General features: G+C 43.9%; 1 protein-coding gene across 2 annotated transcripts in view; it reads left to right on the top strand.

The window, feature by feature from the left end:
* The window catches only part of DNAAF9 (dynein axonemal assembly factor 9), a 160836-nt gene that overhangs the window by 73055 nt on the left and 69339 nt on the right, over positions 1-18442 (top strand). For both annotated transcript variants that reach the window (XM_058432850.1, XM_032142449.2), the window contains exons 11-18: positions 2560-2641; positions 4243-4279; positions 8695-8782; positions 10017-10093; positions 12234-12278; positions 12666-12711; positions 16599-16710; positions 18199-18269. In XM_058432850.1, the coding sequence (XP_058288833.1) occupies positions 2560-2641; positions 4243-4279; positions 8695-8782; positions 10017-10093; positions 12234-12278; positions 12666-12711; positions 16599-16710; positions 18199-18269 (558 nt within the window). The remainder of the gene's footprint in view (positions 1-2559; positions 2642-4242; positions 4280-8694; positions 8783-10016; positions 10094-12233; positions 12279-12665; positions 12712-16598; positions 16711-18198; positions 18270-18442) is intronic.

Raw genomic sequence — 18442 nt, 5'->3', positions numbered from 1 at the left:
TCTTTGCCTTTGAGGATCTCATAGACTTGAAAACTCCAGGGAAAGCCAGCTAGGAGATGTTTGGACCCAAACACATTGCTTCCTTTTTCTTTCTGAGTTGTGAATTTCTTATCATCCTGGGCTGACTGAGAGCCAGCTAGGAAATGTTTGGAGCAATAATTTAGATGTCCACTACACGCCTATTAGAATGGCTAAAATTCAGAAGACTGACAACACCAAATGCTGGTGAGGATATGGAGCAACAAGAACTCTCATTTATTGCTGGTGGGAATGCAAAAAGGTACAGTCACTTTGGAAGACAGTTTGGCATTTCCTTACAAAACTAAATATAGTCTTACCATAAGATCGAGCAATTTCACTCCTTGGTATTTACCCAAATAATTAAAAACTTATGTCCACACAAAAACCTGCATATGGATATTTATAATTACCAAAACTTAGAAGCAACCAAGATGTCTTTCAGTAAGTGAATGGATGCTATTCAAGGATAAAAAGAAAAGAGCTGTCAAGCCACAAAAAGACATGGAAGCTCCAAGATTCTGATGTCTGTACTGAGTGGACAAAGAAACTATTCATTTGGAGAGGGAACACTGAGGAGAGTCAAATTGGATGTGTGTGAAGTTCACTTTAGACAGTGAGTTTGAAATGACTGTAAGACACCCACATAGAGCTGAGGTGGCAGTGGTTAGATACATAAGTCTAGGATTGCGAGGATTAGTCTTGTCTGGAAGTAAACATTTGAGCATTCCCTTGGTATGAAGGGGGTAATTAAAACCAAGGCTGTAGATAAGATTATCTGGATATATATTGTTACTTATTTATTTATTTCAAAATCTTCCTTTGAATACAAGGATAGGTACCTTTAGACCAGACATCCAGTGAAGCTGTCTTGAGGTTCTTCTTGTTTTTTTATAGTCTTCCAGGAAAGCTCACAATTGATTCAGCCTGACTTAAAATGTTTTTAAGAGTCGTGCTCTGTGACACCAAGGTTTAGACTCTTAACCAGTTACTTATTTTAACAACTTAAGAAAATCCAAAGTTCTTTCCTGAGAGAAATGTTGACTCTGTGTATAGATCCCATTCTACTGGCCAACACCTGTGCTGGTATGTTGATCTTCTGACTGAGATACACTTCAGATTCATGTACTCAAGTGTACACAACTGAAAGAGAACTGTGTCCCTTCAAATCTGGGGTTTAAACCATATGACTTTAACTCAATTCATAGCACAAACACTTGGCACCTTTAAAAAAAAAACCTTTAATAAGGGCAAATTTGGAGATCCAAGGAACATGTTTTAATTGAGGAAATATGTATCAACCAGCAATTAGAAATACCTCCATGAGTTTTCATTCATTGTCATGGCAATATTGATCATGTTCACTATTAGTAACTTTTTTTATAGGTTAGTTAGAATAAGTTCTCATTTCCAATCTGTAACTTGGATTCACAATATTATAGAAAAATGCCTTGCGTTCTAGTGTTGTTGTCTTAAACAATTGAGTAAAATAGAAGGAATGAATATTTGTGTCGTATTTAGCTACTTTTTGTATATTATACTTATTAATGTTCCTTTAGTTCTTGTGGCAGTATTTTTGCATTTTATACCTATTATTCTAGGAACCCTCATGAGATGCTGGATTTTCAGAAGAGGAAAGGACATCTATTTTATCTCTGTGTCAATGAACATCTTAACAGGGAAGAAGAATAAAAATTTGAAAACCTAGAGGGACTTATTTTCTCTTCCGCAGGAGCTATGTACAGAGATGAAATACAAATGGATGTGGGGATGTGGATAGCACCCTCCTTTCCTGAATTTGGAGCTGTCCCACACCTCTGCCTGTCATGTCAGCCAGGGGCTTCTCTGTGAAAGCTCTGGACTAAGTATTAATGACAGTCAAAAGCCAAACACCTTGCTTCCTTTTTCTTTCTGAATCATGATTGCCTTAGCATCCCTGGGCTAACTGAGTATCCAACAGCACCCTCACAATATAGCCAAAGTTTAAACCACACATACACACACACACACACACACACAAACACACACACACGCACGCATGCACGCACACACACCAAACGATACCTTTGGAAAAACAGTTAAAGATCATCTTTTCCCCTATGTCTTTAAAAAATAATAAATCCGTTTTGTAGAAGAAAGTTTATTTCTGGCCAGGTGCAGTGGCTCACGCCTGTAATCTCAGCACTTTGGGAGGCCAAGGTTGGCAGATCACCTGAGGTCAGGAGTTTGAGACCAGCCTGGCCAACGTGGCAAAACCCTGTCTCTACTAAAAATACAAAAAAAAAAAAAAAATTAGCTAGGTGTGATGGCACATGCCTGTGGTCCCAGCTGCTGGGGTGGCTGAGGCAGGAGAATCACTTGAACCCGGGAGGTGGAGGTTGCAATGATCTGAGATTGCGCCACTGCACTCCCTCCTACGTGACAGAGTAAGACTGTCTCAAAAAAAAAAAGAAAATTTGTTTCCATTGACTCTATACTTTTTGTTTATCTACTAGTACATGCCTAAGTTATTGCCCCTTTTTATTTTTTTCTGACATCCAGGTAGCCCAGTGTGTCTCACCAAAGGGACCTCTTGCTTGTTCAAGAACATACTTTTTTGGAGCTACTCATGTTCCTTACTTGGGTAAGTCCCTGTAAGTTGTCATCTCATCAGCTTATCTAGTGAATAGTCTCTCCCATGAACTAGAAGTTGACACACAGTTCACTACTTTGCTTGGAAGTTCATGTTACCCAATTTGTGGGCCTCCAGCTCCCTCTCTGATTACTTCTGGATAGTTGATGTGTCTAACACATTTCTCACAGAATGTGTTTCAAGAGGAAGATGATTGGTGCAGCCTACATTAAGTCTAACCATGTGTATAGGTGCTAGGTGTCACAGGGGAGGCCAAGATGAATAAGACCTAGTTTAAGAAAGCAAGAGGTAGGGACCAGGCCCATGGTGGCTCACGCCTGTAATCCCAGCACTTTGGGAGGCCCAGGCAGGCAGATCACTTGAGGTCAGGAGTTTGAGACCAGCCTGGCCAACATGGTGAAACTCCATCTCTACTAAAAATACAAAAATTAGCCAGGCGTGCTGGTGCACACCTGTAGTCCTAGCAACTCAGGAGGCTGAGGCACCATAATCGCTTGAACTTGGGAGGTGGAGGTTGCAGTGAGCCAAGATTGAGCCACTACACTCTAGCCTGGGCAACGGAGTGAGACTCTGTCTTAACAACAACAACAAAAAAGCAGGAGGTGGGGTCCGCAGTGGGAATTTGGATGACTCAGCCAGGTGCCCACTAGACTGTTCTTGTGAGCAAAGTGAGAAAATGCCATAATAAAAGGGTACTTAGGAGCTAGGAAGCATGCTGTGGGGCCATCCAGAAAGGCTAGGCTTGCTGGGGCTGCCCTGTTTACTGGGGTAACCAGAAGTTGCAGGTATTCAAAGACACATGGAAAAGAACCTATGGAATGAACGCAGGTCTCAGCATTGCTACACAGAGGAGAGTATATCAGGAACCATATTTTATTCTGGATGATGTTAAATAAGCCAGGAAACTCTGGAAAGAAGCATAACTTGGGTCAGGTAATTAAGGAGATAAAGCAAGAGGTAGAACTGAGCCTGTTTACTGATGCCTCGAAGTTTAAAAAATTAAAAATAAAAACATTCCAGAACCTAAGATTCTGCACATCTCTGGTATTTAGTGGTGTTGCTGAGTGGGTTGTAAAAGTGGGAAATGCGAGTGAAGGTCCAGGAGGCTATTGGGAATGGCCGGGTTTCACTGTTGTTGGTGTTTGTATTGTATTTAACTTAAAAGAAAAAAATAGGCTGGGCATGGTGGCTCGCGCCTGTAATCCTAGCACTTTGGAAGCTGAGGTGGGTGGATCACCTGAGGTCAAGAGTTTGAGACCAGCCTGGCCAACGTGGCGAAACCCCATCTGTACTGAAAATACAAAAATTAGCGGGGCATGGTGGCGTGCACCTGTAATCCCAGCTACTCAGGAGGCTGAGGCAGGAGAATCGCCTGAACCTGGGAGGTGGAGGTTGCAGTGAGCCGAGATTATGCCACTGCACTCCAGCCTGGGTGACAGAGCTAAACTGTGTCTCAAAAAAAAAAAAAGAAAAAGAAAAAGAAATGTAGTTCTTGACAATGCCTTCCAGGTAAATTAAGCATTTCTAGCTTCCTTGTTAAGTGTCTGCATATCCTGTGCTCTTGTCACATTCTTAGTGGGCCTCTTTCACAGGTGGTGACAGCAAGCTGCCCAAGAAAACTGAACAAATGTAAGTTCATATTTTATTTTTTCTTTCTCAAAGTTGAGTTACTCAGTTGTGACTGTCCTGTGTACTTCCTTTTGAGATCAACAGTGATTAAGACGTCTGCTTTTGCTGGGTGTGGTGACACGCACTGTAATCCCAACATTTTGGGAAGCTGAGGTGGGAGGATCACTTGAGACCAGGAATTTGAGACCAGCCTGGGCAACATAAGCAGACCCTGTCTCTACAGAAAATAAAAAATTAGCCAGGCATGGTGGTGCACGCCTGTGGTCCCAGGTACTCGGGAGGCTAAGGTGGGAGGATCATTTAAGCCTGGGAGGTCGAGACTTCAGTGAGCTATATGATGGCACCATTGCACTCTTGGCAACAGAGGGAGACTGTGTAAAAAAAAAGAAGAAGACATCTGGTTTATGACGTGAACATTACTGTGTTGTTTCCCAAGTTTCTCTCAGCTTGGAATTCAGGCCAGAGAACCTTGCCAGCTTTGCCATCTGCTCTTCTCTCTAGACTTCAGAGACTTCCTACCTGCACACCCATGCATTTATGATGTAACTCCCCTTGATATGTTTTCTATGTAATGCGTTTTTAAATTAAGGGCTTTTCTAAGAATAAACCATCCTGAAATCCATTGGGAGAATCATGTGAAACCCTAACTGGTCTGAAGAGTGTCTTTCTCTGGATTTGACACTTTAGCCTATGGAACATAGTGAGAAGGTGTGAACACTGGCTATGCAACCTCCGAAAGGGTCTACCTAAGTGTTGACTTCCCTTCTTTCACATCCAGCAGGAAACCAAAGACAGAAAGTCAACCCATTAGTGCTGAAACTATTAAATTCCAAAAAGCATTCTCCTTCAGCAATATGGACATAATGGAATTTTATTATTACCTAATTAAATACTGCAGCTTAACTTTGTGGGGTCTAGATCAGCACTTCCCTGTGGCCAGCAGTGAGCGGCTACAAAGGATTATCTAAGGATCTCTTTAAAATATAGGTTCTCCAGGCCCAATCCCAGGATTGCAATCAGAATTTCTAGGGCAGGGCCCACAAAGTTGTATTGAGAAAAATATAATAGAAGAAATATAATCATACTACAGAAAATATGGAATTAGAGAAAAGAAATTAAGATCAGCTATAATTCCTCCTGTCTGGCACTACCCATTAGTATCTTAATTTATATATTTCTGGGACTGAGCGCAGTGGCTCACCTGAAATCCCAGGACTCTGGGGGCCGTGGCAGGCAGATGGCTTGAGCCCAGGAATTCGAGACTAGCCTGGGAAACCTTGTGGAACTCTGTCTCTACAAAAATTAGCTGGACATAGTGGTATAGGCCTGTATTCCCAGCTACTTGGGAGGCTGAGGTGGGAGGATCATCTGAGCCTGGGGAGGTCAAGGCTGCAGTGAGCTGAGATCACACCACTACACTGCAGCCTGGGTGACAGAGTGAGTCCCTGTCTCAAAAATGTGTGTGTGTGTCCAGGTGTAGTGGCTCACACCTGTAATCCCAGCACTTTGGGAGGCCAAGGTGGGTGGATCACATGAGGTCAGGAGTTCAAGACCAGCCTGGCCAACATGGCAAAACCCCGTCTCTACTAAAAATACAAAAATTAGCCAGGTGTGGTGGCACGTGCCTGTAATCCCAGCTACTCAGGAGGCTGAGGCAGGAGAATTGCTTGAACCTGGGATACAGAGGTTGCAGTGAGCCGAGATAGCGCCACTGCACTCTAGCCTGGGCGACAGAGCAAGACTGTGTCTCAAAAAAAAAAAAAAAAAATTGTGTGTGTGTGTGTGTATGTATGTGTGTGTATGTGTATGTATATGTATATATCTTTCTGGGCTTTTAAAAAATTATTAAGCTGTAATCATAACGTGTATGTAGTTCTTTTATGGGTTTCCTTTCCTTAGCAACAAGTCAACCATTTCCTCACGTGTTGGTGGGTGTAGTCTTACCTTGTGCCTGCTTGTACTTCTGTGCCAGCGCTGCTTAGCCACTGTCCTGGATCCTTATGCTAGACCCTTAAACATTTGCCTAAACCAAATCCATTGATGCCCCATGTCAGGGACTGGTATTGAGTGGTAACTGGGTGCACATTGGGAGATTTGCCAAATCACACATCCAGTGGAACATGTGGATTCAAGTGAAAGTGGCAACAGAGGCCGGGTGCAGTGGCTTATGCCTATAACCTATAATCCCAGCACTTTGGGAGGCCAAGGCAGGTGGATCACAAGGTCAGGAGTTCGAAACCAACCTGGCCAAGATGGTGAAACCCCGCCTCTACTAAAAATACAAAAACTAGCCAGGTGCGGTGGCAGGCGCCTGTAATCCCAGCTACTCGGGAGGCTGAGGCAGGAAAATCGTTTGAACCCAGGAGGCGGAGGTTGCAGTGAGCTGAGATCGCACCACTGTGCTCTAGCCTGGGTGACAGAGCAAGACTCCATCTCAGAAAAAAAAAAAAAAAAAAAAAAACCAGAGCCATGCAGGCTTTTTAATTTTATGGGTCAGTGGCCATGTGGTTTGTGTATTGATCTCCTATGTAAGGATCAGTATAGGAGAAGACCAAGCAAGGGAAGGCCTGACCAGTGTTGGTACTGAGTGATGTTTGAATCAGCTGAGGAGGGGGATATCTTTGCATGTCTTTGGGTTTGGCATCTTTAAATGCACCCTTAGTGTCAAAGTGTAGAGGATTCTGGTCTCACCTGGAAGGGGCCAAGCTCATTCACATCTCTCTGCCAGGCCCCTTCCAGGGTATACCCTCTGCCCTGCCCTTGCCTGGCCAGAAGTCTTCAGGATATGTTGATACTTAGAGCTGTCATTTTGTTTTATGAGCTCTCCCTGTTCTTTTTTCTTCAACTCAACCCTAACCTCTTAACCTACATTGTGGAGGTGTGGTGCAGGAGCCAAGGAGGAAATTGAAGGAGGTGGCAATGTGATGTGGCACAGTGGAAAAGCACCAGGCTGAGAGCAGATCTGAGTTTGGGTCAGCCATGAATTTTCTGTGACTTAATAGACAACATATTCCACTTCCAGAGGCCCTTATTGCTGCTTCTATAAGATGAGAGGATTAGACCAAATCATTTCTGTGTTTTTTCCCACTTTCAAACTCCTATCACCTTCCTTTACCTGTTACAAGATTCTTATGGGCTTAAAAATAGACATATTTTTAGGTGAGACCTTGTCAGTTCCTTGCCAGGTGCCTCTCCTGGCCTTTCAGGGCCCCTTGGATGAGCCCCTTCTCTTTGTAAGTGTCCTAAGAAGAGCCTACACCTCCTTCCTCCAAGGCAGTGGTTCTCAACCAAGGGCAATTCTATTGTACCTCCCTCCCCCATCTTTCCCCACTCCCAGGAACATTTGGCAGGGTCTGGAGAAATTTTTGATTATCACAACTGGAATGCTACCAACATCTAGTGGGTAGGAATGCTGGTTAGCAGCCAGGGGTGCCGCCGAACATCCTACAATGCACAGGACAAACCCCACAGCAAAGAATTGTCCAGTCCTAAATGCCAAGGTGAAAAACCACCTTAGGTGGTTCCCTAAAATGAACCAGACTGGTTTTTCTAGGGACCTTCATGGCAGTCCAGTCTGGCAGAGAAAAACCCAGCCCTTCCTCAGTCTGGTCATCTCTCTTCTCCCGCTGAGGTCTCCTACCCAGAGGTTCCAGTAATAGACCAGCCTTCAGCAGGTCTAGTGAAAAGATGACATGAAACTACAGTGTGATTGGTCCCTGGGAAAGCAGCAAGTGGGTATGAGAACACTGAAGAGATTCCTGCTCTGTAGGTAGCTGTTCCTGCACACAGAGGAGTCAAGGAGTCTACATAGTTTTATTCTGTTTGGTTACAAACAGGGAGGGGCAGTCTCTTGAGCAGAATTCAGAGGAGCCGACTTTCCTTAAGGTGATTTAACAAAAGCAAAGTATAAGTCAAACCAAGGATATGACTTTTTTTTTTTTTTTTTTTTTTGGAGACAGGGTCCCACTCTGTCACCCAGGCTGGAGTACAGTGACACAGTCTTGGCTCACTGCAACCTCTTCTGCCTCCCAGGCTCAAGTGATCCTCCAGCCTCAGCCTCCTAAATAGCTGAGAATACAGGCACACACCACCATGCCTGGATAATTTTATTTTTATTTATTTTTATTTTTTGTCGAGATGGGGTTTTGCCATGTTGCCCAGGCCGGTCTCAAATTCCTGGGCTCAAGCGATCTGCACATCTCAGCCTCCCAAAGTGCTGGGATTACAAGCCCGAGCCACTATGCTTGGCCAAGGCATGTGACTTTTAAAAGGTTTAGAAATCAGTGGGTTGTATTTTTGCCTTTTTTCATTCTGTTTAAAAATCAGTTTCTTAGGGGCTGTCATTTATGTGCATGCATCTTTTGACAAAAACCTCATGATGCTGTAATGTTAACCATTATTTTTTGTTTTTAAAGTAGGCTATTGTCCCAGATATATGCTGCTGTTATTGAGGCTGTTTTGGCTGGCATTGCATGTTATGCTAAAACTTCCAGTCTAACAAAGGTAATTTAAATACCATGTTTCCCTTTCTGTAATTATTATTTTAATGTAAAACATTCTATCCATGTGTTTCTTCTTTGGACACCTTGTAGTACTCACTTTTGTGCGAGCTTGGGCCTCTTTGACACCAGGCAGAGAGAAGCCTTGAGAGCACTGAGCTTCTGCTGCCTGTGACTGTGCTGCTGTTGTCTTATGGATGACAACTAATCGGTGCTTCTTTGTAGACATCTGGTTGTGTTAAGGAAAAATCATTCTGTAGCACATTGTTTTGTTGAATGGCTTAAACAAAAGGCTTTTAAAAGCTAAAAAAAAAAAAAAAAAAAAAAGACAACTTTAGGTTATCCTACTGTGAATTCTAATAAAGTTCGGTAAGTTTGATTTCCTGTAACTCAGTGTTTAAAAAAAATAGCTAAAGATTAGAAAATCTGACTTGCTTTTCCTAGACAAGCACATGTGTTCCCGTTCTCTGACCATTATCTTCCTTGCTGTTTTGCGGTTAACCTGCCCTGCTGTGTTGGATTCCTATATCTGACCCAGTAAGGAGATGAGAAGAGTCAGCTTGATGCCTCCCAAATGCCAATAGGACCTTTTCTGAAGGAAGCCATTTGACATTGGAAAGGTTGTGTATGATGTAGATATCAGAGAGACTGTAGCTGTAGTCACCAGCTCCTTGCCATCTCCCCTCCTCACTGAACTTGTATCCCTGGTACTGACTCCGGATTTCTCAGCCCTTTAGCCACTACATGCAGAAGTCTTATCCAAAGCAGTGGGGTGTCCTTCAATATCAGTTCTCACATCTTTGTTTTTTAACTGATCTTTTGTAACTCTTGCTACTTGGATATTCTTAGCATCTGGCTAAAACTCTGAGGGCAGAGGTTCCTTCCCAAGAGCCAAGGAAGAGGGGAGGAGAAAGCACTTTCACAGACCTCACATTCCACTGCTGTCATCACAGCTGGTCACTTCTCTCGATCCAGCACATCAGGTTCCAGTGCACACCTGCCTGAATGCAGTTTTGTCCTGTAAACCTATCCTGGACAAAGTAGGCCCTTGTTTCCCTTAACATGATACTTTCACTTTAATCTATTCGTGCCTACCAAGTAGTCACATAGACGGGAAGGGCACACCGTAGGGCATGGTGTGATTCTGGACAAGTGTTAGGAGGGCCCTTCCATCAGTGGTATGTGTACTTTTTCCTGCTGTGAAAGCTAAATGTCGCTGTGTTGTTACTATTTTACAGGCCAAGGAGGTAGCAGAGCAAACTCTGGGATCTGGGTTAGATTCCTTTGAGTTGATTCCGTTTAAGAAAGCCCTGCGGTAAGCAATGGCTGATATTTTTTATAAGGAATTTTTTTGTTTTGGAAGATTCTTTTTTCCCTTATAATTTAGATATCATCTCCCCTTTGAGAAATGTTTCAGTAAAATAATGGGATGTGTGAAGGAGAGTCATTCATGATTCAGCTTTTACTTAGAAGCCAAAGAGCCAAAGATGCAGAAACTGTTTGAGAAAGTCACACACATGTTCTGAGGTTAGAATGCAGGGCAGATTAACACCAGCATCACAGGAGACTTGACAAGCCTGGGTTCCAAGCCTAGAAAGGCAAAGCTGGAGACCTGAATGGTGAGGTTTCTAGGGGCAGGGGGCCCTGGGCACAGGAAGATAGTCATTGCTTAGAAGAAACTTGCACTGGGCCTCATCTGTCTCTTGAATGACAGAAACCCTGAGCCTGGCCATGTCTTGGGGTCTGCATGGTCTGAGAATCTGGTGATTTTTCCATCACATCTCTCGGCATGTCACAGTGGTCGTTATCCATAGCTAAATCTTCATGAACCCAGTCCACTTAACCACTGTTTCACGTGAGGACCATTGTGTGCACTTTCATACAAAGGATACAAAAGACACCAATACTGGGGAATTTATTTAAGAATACTTCTAGGATGTGTCCTGTGATGCCTCAGGTCTATGTCCCACATTTTCTTAAATCTATAGTCCTGTGTAATAAGAGAGAGTATTTGAAAGATTAGTCAATTAATTGGTCTAACAAGAATTCTATTTCTGCAGCCCCAGGAGTGGAAGAAAGAGCCAGAACTCTGTGGTGCAGGGCTTTAGACTTGCTTCAGGTCTTCTTTCCCCTGGGTCTTCTGGATCTTGCTGCCCTGGCCATGAAAGGGGAAGGATAAAGGAAGTTGTTAAGACCTCGTGCTGCCCTGTACTATCTGTTTCTGGCCAACCAGAATTTGAGAACGCTCCTTCAGTTTGCATCTGTGTGACCTTGGGCAAGATAGGGAACTGTCTTATCTGCTTCTTCAACTACCCACCTTGTAAAGCAATTGGGCACATAGATGTTAGCTGCTGTCACATTCTACTCCTCCTTTACTTGGGCCCTTGCCTAGGCCACTCAGCCTCCGCAGAGCAGGCCCCCTCTCAGTCCCAAGGCCTCCTAGGCCTAGGTGTCTGCCCTAGCTGGAGAAAGGCACAAGGAGAAAACACCAGTCAATGGGAGAAGAGTCCCCCAGGCCAGTCTTCCACCTAGCACCCCTCCCCTTTCTCACCACAAAGATTACTTCACTGAGGGCGAGGCACAATGACTCACGCCTGTAATCCCAGCACTTTGGGAGGCCAAGACAGGCGATCACTTGAGGTCAAGAGTTTGAGACCATCCTGACCAACATGGCAAAACCCCGCCTTCACTAAAAATGCAAAAATTAGCCAGGCATGATTGTACACACCTGTAGTCCCAGCTACTGGGGAGGCTGAAGCAGGAGAATCGCTTGAACCCAGGAGGTGGAGGTTGCCGTGAGTCGAGATCACGCCACTGCACTCCAGCCTGGGTGACAGAATGAAAAAAAAAAAAAAAAAAAAAAAAAAAAAGATTACTTCACTGAGGACCCTCAAACTGCTTCAGGTTAGCAGATCTCTTTCTCCCAAGAGGGGAAGGAGTGGGAGCCATGAATGCAGACAGGAATTAGTGTGTAGCTCTAGTACGTGTTAATGCAAGAAATTACACTTACACAAGTTAGAGTAAGCTGAAAGGGTTTTCTAGTTATTTCTCAACTCTGAAGGCTTCACCCCGCCCATGGCTCCACAGCATTTGACTATGGTTGCAGAGGCGTGGCCTCTGCTTGTGCTCAGAGCAGGGATGGAGGGTCATTCTCAGTCTGCAGTGAGCAGCAGTCCTCCCGTGTCATTTTCTCCTGTTGTGGTCCAAGAGTCAAGACAGTCCTTAGGACTTGCACAGAGGCAGGGCTGTGATTAGAGTCAGATTCTGGCTCCATACCTGCTGGTGGTGTGGGACCCTGGGGAAAGTATCTAAAATAGGGTAAATCTGTGTAAAGCAAGGATGACACACACCTCACTGTGTGACCTTGAGAATCCCAAGCAGGTACCCTGCACAGGTATCTGAGGAGCAGGAGCAGACTGATTTTTCTTTTGTTTTGTTTTATTTCTGGTCTACAGCTCCAAGATGACTTTTCATATACATGCTGTGAATAATCAGGGAAGGTGCGTATATGATTGTGGTGCATCCTTATATGGAGCAAGTTTTGGGAAGATAAAGAGAGGGGAGGCTGCTGATATGAGTGGTTTTCTCATGCTTCCACACCTAGCAGTGACATCACTCCAGGGTTGGGCTTGGGCTGGCTGTGCTCAGCTGAGGCCCTGTACCCTGAGTGCTTCCCACTGCAGAGCTGAGGGGCAGAGGTGGGGATGGACATACTCACCTTAGTGGCCCACATACCAATTCTACAAACATGCAACCCAGTGTCTTGAAAGGCCCTAAGAGCAATCTGAGTCTATGACTTGTCATTGCCAAGTTGAAAAAAGCGAACACTGTAAATTTAAGTACACTTAAAAACTTTAACATAGTCTTCCATCTCTTTCCTCTCCTAGAATTGTACCACTGGACAGTGAAGATAGCCTATCCTTTGTGAAAACGGTAAGCAGAGCTGTCATGGATCAGCTGGCTGGGAATGGCCTGTAGAGGGACATCTGTAAGTTGGGAGGTGGGAGTGGGTGGGGGTCTTGGGCAGCCCACCCCACCTGAAGAAACTGATCTTCTCTCAGTCCTATCCCAGCTGTAGCAGTGGTGAGCCTGTGCTTACTGAAGGTACCCAGGTAGCTGTGCCAGGCCCACCCACATCTATTCTCCCTTGCCTAGGCTTCCCCAGGGTCCAGAGTCTTAACTGAGTTGTTGGGAGGCACCTCTTTTTGGGTTATGAAGCCTTCCTACAGGTAGCTGAGATTGCTCGTGTTGAAATGTGAGTCCAGGACAAGCCTGCCTTGACTAACAGACTTAAGTTTTTCAGTGGCATCTTTGAGTTCCAAGACTTGCATTGATGTCCTTAACAGGAACCTAGAGTTGAGACCAGTCTTGACAGCATAGTGAGACCCCGTGTCTAAAAAAAATTTTTTCTTAATTAGCCAGGTGTGGTGGCATGCACCTGTAGCCTGACCTCCTCAGGAGGCTGAGGCAGGAGGATCACTTGAGTCCAGGAGTTTGAGACTGCAATGAACTGTGATTGCACCACTGCACTCCAGCCTGGATGACAGAGTGAGATTTAGTCTCAGAAAACAAACAAAAACAGGAAACCTGGGAAAATTAACTACAGTCCTGTACCACAAAAGGACATCTTGGTCAACAGTGGACTGAAGATACAACAGTGGTCCCATAATATCATAATACTGTATTTTTACTCACCATTTCTATGTGTAGATATGCCTAAATACACAAATATTACCAATGTGTTATAATTGCCTACAGTATTCAGTATAGTAACATGCTGTACAGGTTTGTAGCCTAGGAGCAATAGACTATACCAGCTAGCCTAGGTGTGTAGTAGGCTATACCATCTAGGTTTAAATACACTCTATAATGTTCACACAGTGATTAAATCAGCTAATGACGCATTTCTCAGAATGTATCCCTGTCATTAAGTGATACATGACTATAATTATTTAAATGGCCAATAATCAACAGGGACCTGGGTCTGCCATGAAGTAGAGTAGTCAGAGCAACGTTTTCCAACCTGTGTGCTGGGGGGATGGTTTGGAGATGCACTGAGATAATGGTCCCTGGGGTGGGATGGCATGGCGAAGGGGAGCCAGAGTTTCTAGGCCAGTTGTTCTCAGCCACAAGCTGAGTCCTCCCTTTACTCCAGAACATCCTGATGTGAAGAAGGTTGGCAAATGGTGCATGAGAGGGTGGTACATATCCAGCCAAGATTCTGTTCGTGGTATGTGTTATATCTTGAGTCTGTTCTGTGACCACTGCCTGATCCTTAGTTCCAAAAAAACTTTGGTCCCAGGTAACTGAGTGAGCAGCTGTGGATAATTTAGTACAAGCGTATCCCCATCACCATCACCTGTGGAAAAGTAACTCAAAAGTTACTGTCAGTAGTGTTAACTTATCTACAGAGAATAGTACAACAAGGGTAATTTTTTTAAGGTTGTAATTTATGTTTTTATAATGTTCCTGGTCCCCATCTGTCAACATTTTGTGTGGATGTTCTTTTAGAACTGGTTTAGACTTTTTTGTGATATCATTAAAACATTGGGAAATACTTTCTGATATTTAGGTGATAATACTTTATCTCCTTGTTAGACTTTAAATCCCTGACTTCTCTCCTTGGACTCTCGCTCGGTGCTTTGGAAGATGCTTTGCATAGTAGCAGGTGATTAGGAATCCAGTAAAATCATAGTCTTGCGTCAAGTATGCACAGCTAATGAGATAGGAAATAAGAGGCAGGAAGTTGATGCTTTCTGTCTACATTCTGTCCTCCTATCCAGAGGTGAAGTTCTATCTCCTCCCCAAAGCCTTCCCTGTTGATTTCTCCCTACAAGTATTCCTATAGTCCTTGCAGTTGCAGTTTGTACTACACAAATTAAGAAATAATTATATCCTAATGTGTCATATGATATCATAATGTGTCATATGATGACCTTTGTATAAGAATACCCTTGTTTGTCCAGCTATACATTATAGATTTCCTGAAGACAGGCACCATGCTGTATTTTTTCTTTCCCCGTGCCACATGGTGGGAAGTACGTAACAAGTGTCCAACAAATGCTATGTTATCTTTTTAATATCCTCTCTTCCCTTCCTCAATACCAGTGGCCAAAAATAAACATGAAGGATCAGGAACCCCCAGGATCTGTCCACCTGATTGGTCTGGGAACCAAAGACATAGGATTGCCATTGTCACTTAAGAGGGACCATGTAGCTCAGGAGGGTTCTGTGTCTTCAGATGCTCGAAATCCTTTGAGACAGCTTTAGATAAACCTTCCGGTTGTCAAACCTGAAAAGAAAGTTAACTCAAATATAGAAGCTTACTTGTCTCTTTTGTATATCCTATTATCATCATAATATGGAAAATTAAGGGCTTTGGCTTTAACTGTGGTTTTTTTCCTTTCAACCTTGTGCCCTCTTTAAGTTTTTATTTGAAAATTCAGCAATCCGTTCAAGAGCCTCAGATCTTTTGTCTCTGTCCTTAGGGGTGGGACAGGGGTCCCAGGCTAGGATGACAATATGTGAAAGTGGACTTAGTCTCAGGAGATCTGCACCAGCACCCACTGCTCACCGCTATTCAGGGTAGGAGGGGACAGGTCCTTGTGCTACTTATCCCATGTCCCTCATCAGATCTTCCTGGTCATCACAGATTCTAGCTCTAGCTAACATCATTTTCTCTTTCTTCTGCTGGCTTCTTCCCAGAATTGTTTCATTTTCACTGGTTTTTACCTGATAAATTAGGGCTTTCTTACCAGACATTTGGGAGCTCTCTGAGTTGTTCTAATTTTGTTTCCAGACTACTGAAGCCTCTGCTTTTATTTGTCTTGGCCATAAAAGCTTGATAGCTTTCATGCTTTTTTTTTTTTTTTGAGACAGGGTCTTGCTCCATTGCCCAGGCTGGAGTGCAGTGGCATGATCATAGATTATTGCAGCCTCAGCCTCCTGGGCTGAAACAATCCTCCTGCCTTAGCCTCCTGAATAACAGAGACCACAGGCAGACGCCACCATGCCTGGCTATTTTCTTTCTTTCTTTCTTTCTTTCTTTCTTTCTTTCTTTCTTTCTTTCTTCCTTTCCTTCTTTCTTCCTTCCTTCCTTTCTCTCTTTCTTCCTTTCTTTCTTTTTTTTTTTTTTTGACAGAGTCTTGCTCTGTTGACCAGGCTGGAGTTCAGTGGCGTGATCTCAGCTCACTGCAGCCTCCACCCCCCAGGTTCAAGTGATTCTCCTGCCTCAGCCTCCCAAGTAGCTGGGATTACAGGCACACGCCACCATGCCTGGCTAATTTTTTTTTTGTATTTTTAGTAGAGATGGGGTTTCACCATGTTGCCCAGGCTAGTCTCAAACTCCTGGGCTCAAGTGATCCACCTGCCTCAGCCTCCCAAAGTGTTGGGATTACAGGCATGAGTCATCATGCCCAGCCTAATTTTTTCTTTAGTAGAGTGGGGATCTCACTGTGTTGTTCAGGGTGGTCTCAAACTCCTGGGTTCCTCGACCTCCCAAATTTCTGGGATTACAGGCAAGAGCCACTGTGCCTAGTCAGTATAAAGCAATTTGAGGGAATATATGGGAACATAAGGATACTTTCCTTATAGCCCAAGTGTGTCTCTGCTCAGGGAGCAATTTCAGGGAAGCCTGGGTGATCCTAAGGTCACCTCCAAGTTCAAAGATATATTTAGGATAACTCCAGTTTTCCCTAGAAACTCTTCAGTACTCTTTTTCCATGTTCCTTTAGGCAGTATTTTGTGGTCTCGTTCTTATGGACTTCTCTCTGAAAGTTTTGGGCTGGTAACTGATCTAACTGGTTTCTCATTTGATGCAGGCTTGTATGACCGTCTATGACATTCCTGACTTACTGGGAGGCAATGGTTGCTTAGGATCTGTGGTTTTCTCTGAATCATTTTTGACTTCTCAGATCTTAGTTAAAGAAAAGGGTAAGTATATGTGATCTCTAGAAAGCAAGCCTTAAGCCTTTTTTTTTTTTTTTCGGCAAAATAAACTATAAACTAAGGCAAAAGGCCAACAATTAACTAGTAAAAATATTAGAACTTATGATCACAGCACTGCACTCCAGCCTCAGTGACACAGTGAGACCCTCTCTCCAAAAAAAAAGAGAAACATTAATGATGAACAGAGGGTGTATATCCTAATTTATGAAGAACTCTTACAAAATTAATAAGAAAAGATAAGCTACCCAATAGTAAAATGAGCAAAAAAAATGAACAGGCACTTCACAGACATGGAAAACAAAAAAGAGAGGAGGACTATGTATAAATGAAGATATGTAACCTCACTAGTAGTCAAGAAGAAGCAACTTGAAGGCTGCGCATAGTGGCTCGTGCCTGTAATCCCAGCACTTTGGGAGCCCAAGGTGGGCGAATCACTTGAGGTCAGGAGTTTGAGACCAGCCTGGCCAACATGGTGAAACCCCATCTCTACTAAAAATACAAAAATTAGCTGGGCGTGGTGGTGGGTGCCTGTAATCCCAGCTACTCGGGAGGCTGAGGCAGGAGAATCGCTTGAACCCGGGAGGCGGAGGTTGCAGTGAGCTGAGGTCGCACCACTGCACTCCAGCCTGGGTGCGAGTGAGACTGTGTCTCAAAAAAAAGCAATTTGAAACAATAATTAGATATGTTTTGTTACCTGTTAGATTGGCAAAATATCTAAAGAATTATTATATTCTAAGGAATGAAAATATTCTAAAGAATGGTAGAATGAGCCTGATAATTCTCTTTGATCTTTAATATGTATACCTATACTACTTTGATAAAAATTAAAAAGTAATGGTAAAATGGACTAATTCCCAAAAGTTTTGTTTCTTGGTTTTTGGGTTTGTTTTTTGTTTGTTTGTTTGTTTGTTTTTTTTGAGATAGGGTCTTGCTCTGTCACCCAGGCTGGAGTGTGGTGGCATGATCTCGGCTCACTGCAACCTCCACCTCCTGGGCTCAAGCGATTCTCCCACCTCAGCCTCCCGAGTAGCAGGGACCACAGACACACCACCACACCTGGCTAATTTTTCATATTTTTTGTAGAGATGGGGTTTTGCCATGTTGCCTGCGATCCCAACACTTTGGGAGGCTGGGGCTGGCAGATCGCCTGAGGTCAGGAGTTTGAGACCAGCCTAACTAACATGACAAAATTCCGTCTCTACTAAAAATACAAAAATTAGCCCGGCATAGTGGCATGCACCTGTAATCCCAGCTATTCAGGAGGATGTCAGGAGAGTTGCTTGAACTTGCTAGGCAGAGGTTGCAGTGAGCCGAGATGGCGCCACTGCACTCCAGCCTGGGTGACAGAGCAAGATTCTGTCTCAAAAAAAAAAAAAGAACCCTAGCTCCTGAGAAGGGCATTTAGGGTCTGAGGCCTGCGAGGCAGGCTGAGGTGGTAGGGAATTAACTGGCATGTGTGTGGTCTTCCTGCAGATGGCACTGTTACCACAGAAACCAGCTCCATAGTCCTGACTGCTGCTGTACCCAGATTCTGCTCCTGGCTGGTTAGTGTCATTCATCAGGTGGAAGTGGACCTACTTGTGGAGAAATCAGGGTGAACATTTGAGGAAGAGCCTCTTTGTTGGGCCCCTGGTGGGATGTCAGTTCCTGAACTAGCTGTTGTTCAGGAATGGAATTTTTGATCCCAGCCCTTTCTCTTTATACAAATGAACCTAGT

The sequence above is a fragment of the Hylobates moloch genome, unplaced genomic scaffold (genome assembly GCF_009828535.3).
Source record: "Hylobates moloch isolate HMO894 unplaced genomic scaffold, HMol_V3 SCAFFOLD_21, whole genome shotgun sequence".
NCBI lineage: Eukaryota > Metazoa > Chordata > Mammalia > Primates > Hylobatidae > Hylobates > Hylobates moloch.
This window is presented reverse-complemented; position numbering and strand designations above follow the sequence as displayed.